This window comes from Nothoprocta perdicaria, unplaced genomic scaffold, assembly GCF_003342845.1.
Source record: "Nothoprocta perdicaria isolate Ctin4 unplaced genomic scaffold, notPer1 scaffold_157, whole genome shotgun sequence".
Taxonomy (NCBI): domain Eukaryota; kingdom Metazoa; phylum Chordata; class Aves; order Tinamiformes; family Tinamidae; genus Nothoprocta; species Nothoprocta perdicaria.
This window is the reverse complement of record NW_020454727.1, coordinates 2,256-12,310: the sequence shown is the minus strand read 5'-3', so window position 1 is coordinate 12,310 and position 10,055 is coordinate 2,256. Positions and strand designations below refer to the sequence as shown.

At 68.3% G+C, this 10,055-nt stretch overlaps 1 protein-coding gene across 1 annotated transcript in view; it reads left to right on the top strand.

Annotated features, from left to right (window-relative positions):
- NFIC (nuclear factor I C) overlaps positions 1–9,986 on the top strand; it is a gene marked incomplete at its 3' end in the record, with an annotated part of 22,256 nt that extends 12,270 nt beyond the window's left edge. The window contains exons 2-9 of the mRNA XM_026035273.1: positions 999–1,070; positions 1,944–2,018; positions 2,216–2,339; positions 2,753–2,877; positions 6,054–6,182; positions 6,279–6,463; positions 7,237–7,396; positions 9,901–9,986. Of these exons, the coding sequence (XP_025891058.1) occupies positions 999–1,070; positions 1,944–2,018; positions 2,216–2,339; positions 2,753–2,877; positions 6,054–6,182; positions 6,279–6,463; positions 7,237–7,396; positions 9,901–9,986 (956 nt within the window). The remainder of the gene's footprint in view (positions 1–998; positions 1,071–1,943; positions 2,019–2,215; positions 2,340–2,752; positions 2,878–6,053; positions 6,183–6,278; positions 6,464–7,236; positions 7,397–9,900) is intronic.
- Between the last annotated feature and the right edge of the window lie 69 nt (positions 9,987–10,055).

The window sequence follows — 10,055 nt, the reverse complement described above, 5'->3', positions numbered from 1 at the left end:
CGGGGGAGACGGGCCCGGCGCGGGCAGCGAGGCCACAAAATGGCCGCGGCGGCGCGGGGGGCGCCGGCCACGCGCCCCGACAGGCCTCGCCTGCAACGAGGGGGGGAATGAAATGCAACGTGTGAAAGGAGGGAAGAGAAAGGGGGGAAAAGGGGATGGCGGGAAGGGAAGCCGCGCCRGGCGGCGCGCGGGCAGGCAGCCGCGGGCCGCGCTGCTTTGACTGCGCTGTTTGGACTGTCGCAGCCTTTTCCCGGCATCAGGGAAAGCTGCGAAAGGAAAACGCCGAAAGCCAAACGRGCGGGAGGAGGAGGCGGATGGAGGGAGCGTGAGAGAAGAGGGGTGAAGGAGGAGGGATGCAGGGGGAAACAAAGCGAAAGAAGGGAAACAGCCCCGCAAAATCCCATGAGGTTTGGCAGGGCTGTTGGACGGGCCTGGCCCGGTGGTGATGGTGGAGAATGGCCGGGATGGCGCCGTGGGCCGGGGTGGCGCCGGGGCCGCGCGTCCCTCCGCTCCGGCTGCCCCATGCGGGCCGGGGCCGAGCGCAGCGGCGCAGGATGCAGCRGAGGCCAAGAACGCTGAGCTCAGCGTCTGCCGCGCTGCCGAGGAGCACGGGTATTTTTAGCTAAGATGGAGCRGGGCCGGGCCGTGCCGGGGGCCGCATGCCCCGCCGGAGGCTTCCCCGGGCTCTGCAGCTCAACCAGAGGGAAAACCCGCGGCGGGTTCTCAGACGCCCCCTTCCCGGGGAAGCTCCCGGGGGCTCCACAGCGCTCCCAGGGCCGCTGCGACCCCGGGGTTGGCGGCCAGGCCATGCGAGGGATGCGTGCAGGGAGGCAGAAACCAGCAGGGAGGCCAGGCCTCAGTTTCCCCACTCGKGCCAGCAGCCCCATTGTTCCCACTGGAGCAGCACCCGGCGGCGAAAGCGCCTGCGGGGCCAGGTAGTGCCAAGCCCCGTCCCGCAGCCTTCGTGCGGCGCCTCAGCCCGTTCCCTCCCGTTGCAGATTCCGAGCAGAGCAGCAGTCCCCGAACGGGCATCGGCTCCGACCAGGAGGACAGCAAGCCCATCACGCTGGGTAAGGAGGACGCGGCGGCTCCAAGCCCTCCCACCCYGCTAGCACAGAGCCCGGATGAGCCCGCAACACTGCGGCCGCCCGCAGCGACCTCCCTGGAAAGGCGGCTCCGGCGCTGCAGCGGGAYGTGCCGGCAGCAGGGCCGGAGCTGGGCGCTGCTCGGGGACAGGGGCAGCCCCACGCGGAGTCCCCGGGACCTTGTGTTGGCCGCAGCCCCGGCAGGAGGAGCAGGGTGGGTCGTCCCGCAGGGCGGATCTGCCTGGGGCAGGAAGAGCCCGGAAGGGAGCGGAAAGCGAAGGGAAGGACGGGCTTGTGCTGAAGGCAGGAAAGCCGCGGGGAGGAAAGTGCTGAGCGAGGGGCTTTGTGCACGTGGGAGCCCGGCGGCTGCTGCGCGGCCCCGCGCGAGCCCGGCCCGGCGCCGCCGCAGCGCTGACTCAGCAGCACAGGCTGCCTGAGCGATGGCTGCGGCGCCGCTCCCGCCCGTGTGTGCCCAGCCCGGGCACCCGGAGCTCCTGAGAGGTGGCACAAGGAGCCCCCGCAGCTCCCTCAGGTCCCCGCTGCGCCTCCCTCCTGGGGGCAAGGACAGTGCTGGAGATGCCGCTGTGCATCCGGACACCCGCCCGCATCCCGCGCGTGCGGCTGCGGTCCCTGAGCCCCGAGCACCCAGACGTGCAGGGCGCCCTGCGGGACGTGCCTGAGCCCCGGGCTGCTCCCACAGGGACCTGGCTGCTCCACGGGGTCCCACATCCCCTAGGGCACCCCTGTCACCCAGCCAGCAGCAGCCAGTGGGGAGATTGGGGCTGTGGGGGGACCMCAAGGTGAGGGGCAGAGGTGCCAGGGCCCCACTGCCGCTCAGAGCTCTCCTCTCTCCTGCAGATTCGACAGACTTCCAGGAAAGCTTCGTCACCTCGGGGGTGTTCAGCGTCACCGAGCTCATCCAGGTGTCCCGAAGTGAGTGCGGCTGCCGTGCGRTGTCTGGCTCTGGCTTTGGGGCTCTCGCTCCCTGGGGGCACAGCTGGCTCCATAGCCTAGAGCCTGGGGCTGGCGGGAGAGCGCCCTGTGTCCCCCCACCCTGTGGCCAAAGGGGTGCGATGCTGCTGGTCACGGGGGCCTCCTGGCGCCCCTCACAACCCCCTCTCTCCTTGCAGCGCCGGTGGTGACAGGCACGGGGCCAAACTTCTCCCTGGGGGAGCTGCAGGGCCACCTGGCCTACGACCTGAACCCCTCGAGCACAGGCATGAGAAGGACGCTACCGAGCACCTCCTCRAGCGGGTAGGTGCCGGGGCCAGGGGCGACGCTGGGATGATGCCARGGCCACCAGGCACGGCACTGGGTGGGAAGGGAAAGGCAGGTGGGCTCCYGCTGCGAGGCACCGCGCTCGCCATGTGCAGCCCTGCACGGCCCCTGCCCCATGGGCTGGACATGGAGATGCGGCTGCCAGGGGCAAAGAGCCCCCAACGGTTCCCGGCGTGGGGGGACAGCGTGGGCAGAGATGCCCGTGGCGCCGGGGAGCAGCGCGTGCCCGGGGGTATCTCGGCCATGCAGCACAGCCCGCACTCCTGCCGAGCGCCAGGCACTGCTCCCACGGCAGCACCCGGGGGCCCCTGGCCCAGGCATCCGGGCGGGCCTGCCAAGCAGGAACATGAGCCGGCCTGAGCCTTCCCTGGTGCTTTTTGGCCCCGCAGGAGCAAACGGCACAAGTCTGGCTCCATGGAGGACGACATAGACACGAGCCCGGGCGGCGAGTACTACACCTCGTCCAACTCGCCCACGAGTAGCAGCCGCAACTGGACAGAAGACATGGAAGGGGGTAGGTACCCGAGCGGCCCTGGCCCTATAGGGACCCTATAGGCACCAGGCTGCTGCTGCACAAGCCTCCTGCCGGGTGCCGGTTAAACCGGGCTCGGCCAGAGGGTCCCCCACGAGGGCGCTGGTTCTCTATAGGTGCTGCTGTTGGGCCCCTGTGTCAAAGCTACAGGCGCCCCACGGCGGTGCCTATAGGCCCTCCAGCAGCTCACTGTACAGGCGCTATAGCATTTGTGCAAGCCTCTCCCTTACGGCATCCGCTCTCTATAGGCGCTGTGCTGTAGCCTCAGGCCCCCTATGGAAGCACAGGCTCTCCATAGGTGCTGCAAGGCTGCTGCAGCCTGCCCTGCGGCCCGGCCACCGCTCTCTGCAAGCACCCGGGATGGGCATTCGGGCGCCCGCCATGTCCGGGTCCGTCACCGCCGGCCTCTCCCAGCCCGCGGGCTCCCGCGCGCTGCGGACAACCCGCGTTCTGCCTTGGCATTTTTTTTTTTTCCTTTCCCCCTTCCTGTCTAGACAGCCCCAATTAGCTGTTCATTAAGAAGCCGGGGGGAGCAGGGGCGGGCTGGGCTAATTAAAGCGATGCTGCCGGGGCTGGCACGGCGGCTCCCAGGCCCCCGCGCCCCCGGGCGCCGCGCGGTGCCGCTCGCCTCTATTCATCCCCCGCTTTGATTCCGCCTCCCCGCTCCCGAAAGCGGGAGCAGGAGCCGGCGCCGCCCTCCGGCCCCGGCCGCACATGGCCCCACGGCGGGGCCTTGCACACCCGTGTGCGCCAGGGACACCCCGGGTGTTCCCAGCGCTCGACACGCTCCGGTGCTCCAGGTCCGAGGCCGCGCAGCTCAGTGGCTGGGGAAGCCCGAGCAGCAAAGCCACGGCCAGTTTCTCCCGGGCACAAAGTCCCTTTTGGGAAGTGGATCCTGGGAAGAGCAGGAGCCTCCGCGCTTTCCTCCAGCTGGGATGGCTGCAGTGCCCTGACCGGCTCTGCTGGGACACAGCCTGGCAGGCGCCCCTGGCAGGGTCCCCGGCACCGGGGCCACGCGGGAGGATTGTCCCCATTTTGCCAAATTTATTTGTGCAAAGGGGGGGGGAGGGGGGGGGAACAACCAACATAAATGGGATTTTCATTTCAGAGGATTTTTTTCCTATTGGAAACAGCCCTGGATTTTATTTTTAAACGCAGCGCTTTCTTTCGCGGCGCCTCCAGCCTCCTCTGAGGTTTTGTTCTCTCCGCCGGCTCTCCCGGCACGGGGGCCCCGGCTGCTGCATCCGCACACGGGACCGGCCCCATCCCGCTCCCAGCCCCATCCCGCTGCCAGCTGCATCCCGCTCCCGGCCCCATCCCGCTCCCGGCTGCATCCTGCCCAGGGCCGGTGCTCGGGCCTCCCCGTGGCCTCCTCCCCGGCAGGGCCGTGGCTGTGCCGGAGTCGCCGTCAGGACGGGCTTAGCGCCGGCGGGGGGTTTATTTCAATCCCGTACGGGATGTTCTGGGAAATCCTCCTAAGGGGACGGCTGAGAGCGGCCTAAACCCATTAGCTGCGGCGGGGCCAAATGGCCACGGCCAAAGGGGGGACGAGGGGGGATTAACTCACTGCCCGGCGTGGGGCAGCCCCGCACGGCCCCRCACGGCCCTGAAACAGCTCCMCACACCCCACACAGCCCTACGTGGCCCCACAGGGGCCCACAAGGCCCCTCATGGCCCCACATGTCCCCACACGACGCCACATGGCCCCACACRGCTCCATACGGCCCCACACGGCTCCATACGGCCTCACATGGCCCCACACGGCCCTGCACGACCCCACACGGCCCCACACAGCCCCACATGGCCCCTCACAGCTGTGAGGCCTCCCTGGGCAGGGCCTCACTGGGCCAGGTGTCGCTGTCCCCCGGGCACCCTTTGCACCCTCGATGCGTCGCCAGCCCTGCAGCCTCCTGCCCACTCCTGCCCAGCGTTGCGGGTGTCTCCCGGCCCTGTGAGGACGGTGGGTGCCCAGGCCCAGCAGTGGCTGCGGAGCCACAAGGAGTGTTTACCCACCCGAGGGTGCCCCCCCACCCTGTGCAAACACCCATCCGCGTCCCCTGCATGCGTGTGTGTCCATGGGCAACAGCACGGGCCTTGTGTGCATGCAGGGCACACATGTGCACAGCCATGCACACGTGGAAGCTCACACATGTGCACACCCACTCACCTGTACACACCCACACTTGTGCACACCCACTCACCTGTACACACACGTGTGCACACCAATACATGTGTGCATCCACACACGTGTGCACACCCATACATGTGTGCACCCACGCACCTGTACACACACACATGTGCACACCCGTACATGTGCACAGCCACACACATGCGCACACTCACATGTGTGCACAGTCACACACATGTGCATACTCACATGTGTGCACAACCCTGCACAGAGCACACTGACACATATGTGCACATGCACATACCCGTACACACATACACACACGTCCACACATGCACACACTCACATTTGTGCASACCCTCACACCTGTACRCACACACATGTGCACACTCACACATGTGTACATCCACACATATGTGCACACTCACACCTGGGCCCATCCGCAGACACGTGCGCACTCACATACCTGTATACACACATGTGTATGCACACGCCCACGTGTGCACATCCTCACACCTGTACAAACCCACACGTGCACAGCCACCCACCTGTACAAACACATGTGTGCACACCCACACATGTGCACACCTGCACACCTGTACACACACACATGTGCACACCCACACATGTGTGTACCCACACACATGTGCACACCCCTACACTGGGCATATCTGCACACATGTGCACATCCACACACGTGCACACCTGCATATCTATACACACACACGTGTGCACCCATGCACATGTGACCACCCTCACACGTGTGCACACACACACATGTGATGCCCAYGCAGGCAGACTCCCGCACACACACGTGTGCAAGCACACACAAACAGGGTGCACACGTGCACATACATGTGCCATGCGTGATGCACAGGCACGCTGATGCAGAAACCCGTGTGGGAACACACAGCCCCATCACAGCTCCCCACACCCTCCTCCCGCACCCCTCRTGCGGGGCCAAGCCGCCCGGACGCCGGGGCCCCTTCCCAGGCCACCCCTCGYCCTGACTCTGCCCTGCCCTCGCCAGGCATCTCCCCCACCGTGAAGAAGACGGAGATGGACAAGTCACCCTTCAACAGCCCGTCRCCCCAGGACTCGTCGCCGCGGCTGAGCAGCTTCACGCAGCACCACCGTCCCGTCATCGCGGTGCACAGCGGTGAGCGGAGCCACCCACGGGTGTCGGGGTGTCCAGGGGGGCCAGACACGGGCCCCGCCGTGACGCCCACCCTGCCCTTCCTCTCTGCGCCCGCAGGTATCGCTCGAAGCCCCCACCCGTCGTCGGCTCTGCATTTCCCCACCACCTCCATCCTCCCCCAGACGGCCTCCACCTACTTCCCGCACACGGCCATACGGTACCCGCCTCATCTCAACCCCCAGGACCCTCTGAAAGATCTCGTCTCGCTGGCCTGCGACCCGTCCAACCAGCAGCCCGGACCGGTAAGGAGCCTGCGGGGACAGATGCCACCGGGGCCGGTGGCACCGGGCTGCCGCCAGCCCGGCCGCCTGCGTCGCCGTGCGGGGATGCCGYGGTGCCGCTGCTCCGACGGAGGCAGGAGCGTGGTCCTGTCCTGCAGCGTCGGCGTCGTGCCGCGCAGGGGCCGGGCGTCTTGGCCGCGCGCCGGCCGCCTCGGGAACATCGCCACCGCCGCCGCCGCTCGCGTCTGCGCCRCGGGTCCCTGGCACAAGGGCACTGCCCACGCCGGGCTGAGCTGTCCCGCCGGCCCCGGCACCCGCGGGCGCCTCAGGCGCTCCCGCCGCAGCRTCCGTGTGTCCTGACCCGTCTGCCCATCTGTGGCACCATCGGTCCTGGGTGCCGCCCACTTGGCCAGGCCTGAGGCCGGGGCGAAGGACCCCGGCCCGAGGAAGAGGAGGCCACCGAGGAAGGAGGCGGCCGGGGGCTTGGCTGGGGTGAGGTGCAAAGGGGCCTTCGAAGGAGGGACAAGGGCCAGGGGCAGCCCTTGGAGCCCCCATGTGCTGGGCACTCCAGAGGCCCCACAGACACGGGGCAGCAGCAGCGAGGGGGACCCAGTGCCGCTCCCCGCCCCACGCCGAGACCCGGCAGATTCGTTGCAGTGATGGGGGGCAGGTGGCTCCGACGGCGCCGTCTCCGCGGGCACTCCCCCGATCCCGGCGCCTCCCAGGCCGGCCAGCGCCGGGGCGCCTCTCGCTTCCTAATGGCTSTGCTGTGTTTTTCTGTGTTGTGTCCCCAGTTAAATGGAAGTGGTCAAGTGAAAGTGCCCAGCCACTACCTGCCCGCTCAGATGCTGGCGCCGCCGCCGCCCCCCGGCGTGCCCCGCTTGGCCGTCTCTCCTGACACCAAATCCGCCACGACCACGTCCGAGGGAGGGACGACCTCGCCGACGTCACCCAGTAAGCACCGCGCGGCGCCCCCCCGCCGGCGCGGCCGGCGCCACCGCTTTGCTGGGTCTCAGGGGGACCTGAGCGGGCAGCGCCCGCCGGGCCCTCTGGGGGGGCTCGGAGGGGCCACGGGCCGGTCCCACGGACCGGCTGGAGCCGCCGATGCCTCGGAGACGGCCGGAACAGCGCGAGCAGGGCCAGCGGGACAAGCGTGGTGGCTGCGGTGCCAACCCCGCGCAGCTGCGGGCAGAGCCACACGGCACACAGGCCTCACCAGGAGGCCGCAGCCCCGCTCCGGGCCTCTCCTCCCCATGGCCAGCGGCAGGGAGTGGCAGCGCAGGCAGGGCACGAGGACACTCGGTGACGGCGGTGCCAGGAGGGCTCTGCCAAAGGGAGCGAGCACCAGGGCGGGCGCCAGGGCCCCGAGAGCCGCAGGGTAGTGCCCAGCAGGGCCCTGGCTGGCAGTGGTGGCCGTGATGGCCCTGTCCCCTCCGCGCTGCCTCCGGTGCCTTTAACACATGGCACAGGGTGACGGTTCAGGGCTACGGACCCCACGGAGGGCAGAGCCYGGTGCTGGGCCTTGCAGGGTGCCCGGTGCCCAGTGCTGGTGCAGAGCTGAATGGAGAGATGCAGTGGCACCGCTGCAGCGGCCAGGGGACGTCCTTGTCCCCAGTGGTCAAGTCCTCGTCCCCAGAGACGAGTCACAAGGAGGGGCAGAGGTGCTGCCGGGCACAGGCAGTGCCCGAAAGGAGCTGCCAACTGCACGTCCTCGAGGTGCCCGCCCCGAACGGCACTGCGGTGGCAGGAGCTGCCCCGCGGGCAGCCACAGGGCTGGAGGGCACCGGGAGGCACCGGGAGGCACCAGGAGGCAGCTGCTCCACGCAGAGCAGGGCAGGAGTGGCAAGGCCAAGCAGGATGGACAGGGATGCCCTGGGGAGCTCGGGGCCACTGCCCGCGGTGCCCAGGGGCACAGAGCAACCCCTGGTGCCAGTGTGGCCAGCGTCAAGAGCAGCCGGGCAGGGGCCCCATGCCGGACCCCCTGCACCAGCCATGGTTCGGGAGGCAGCCGCGGGGCCGGGCACCGGCGCTGCCTGCAGTTCCCACGCGCTCGCCCTGGTGTCACCGCAGTGCTGGGCACCCTGTGACACGTGTGCCCGTGGGGCCGCCTATGCCCGCGGTGCCGCCTGTGCCCATGATGCCGCCTGTGCCTGCGGTGCTGTCTGTGCCCGCGGTGCCAACTGTGCCCACAGAGACGACTGTGCCCGCAGTGCTGGTTGTGCCTATGGTACCGACTGTGCTCGCAGGGCCAACTCTGCCCACGGTGCTGCCTGTGCCCATGGTGCCGACTGTGCCCACAGAGACGACTGTGCCCRTGATGCTGGTTGTGCCCATGGTGCTGCCTGTGCCTGYGGTGCTGCCTGTGCCCATGGAGTCACCTGTGCTCGCGGTGCTGGTTGTGCCCATGGTGCCAACTGTGCCTGTGGTGCTGACTGTGTCCGTGGTGCTGACTGTGCCCGTAGTGTCACCTGTGACCATGGTGCTGCCTGTGCCCATGGTGCTGMCTGTGCCCGCAGTGCTACCTGTGCCTGCAGTGCCGACTTGACCATGATGCCAACTGTGCCCATGGTGACGACCGTGCCCGTGGTGTCACCTGTGCCCACAGTGCTGCCTGTGCCTGCAGTGCCAGCTGTGCCCACGGTGCTGCCTGTGCCTGTGGTGCTGACTATGCCCATGGTGGTGACTGTGCCCGCAGAGCCGCCTGTGCCTGCGGGGTCAACTGTGCCCATGATGCCAACTGTGCCCATAGTGCCGACTGAGTTGCGGTGTCAGCTGTGCCCATGATGCCAGCTGTGCTCATGGTGCCACCTATGCCCATGATGCCAGCTGTGCCCGTAGTGCTGACTGAGCCCATGGTACTGACTGTGTCCATGGTGCCGACTGTGACCATTGTACTGACTGTGCCGTGGTGTCACCTGTGCCCACGGTGCTGCCCATGCCCGTGGTGCCGACTGTGCCTGCAGTGCTGACTGTGCCCGTGGTACCGACTGTGCCCATGCTGCCAGCTGTGCCCGTTGTACTGACTGTGCCATGGTGTCACCTGTGCCCACAGTGCTGCCCATGCCCGCGGTGCTGACTGTGCTTGCAGTGCCGACTGTGCCCACAGTGCCAGTTGTGCCTGCAGTGCCGGCTGTGCCTGCGGTGCTGACTGTGCCCATTGTACTGACTGTGCCCGTGTTGTCACCAGTGCCCATGGTGCTGGCAGTGCCCACAGTGCCGGCTGTGCCCATTGTACTGACTGTGGCCGTGGTGTCACCAGTGCCTGCAGCGCTGCCCTTGCCGGCAGTGCCGCCCATCCCGCAGTGCCAACCGTGTCCGTGGTGCCGCCGTTCCCGCAGTGCCGCCCGTGCCCAGGGTGCCGCCGTTGCCGCGGGGCCGCCCGTGCGGGCAGTGCCACCGGGCCCGGGGGGGCTGGCGCCGCAGCCCCGCTCCTTAACGGCCTCTCGTTTGTTCCCCAGCCTACTCTGCACCAGGCACGCCCCCTGCGAGCCGCTCCTTCGTGGGATTAGGAGCCCGGGATCCCGGCAGCATCTACCAGGCACAGGTGAGAGCCGGGGATGCTGCTGGGGGGCATCCCGGGGCGCCCCAGGCCCCGCTGCCACCCTGCGCGGGC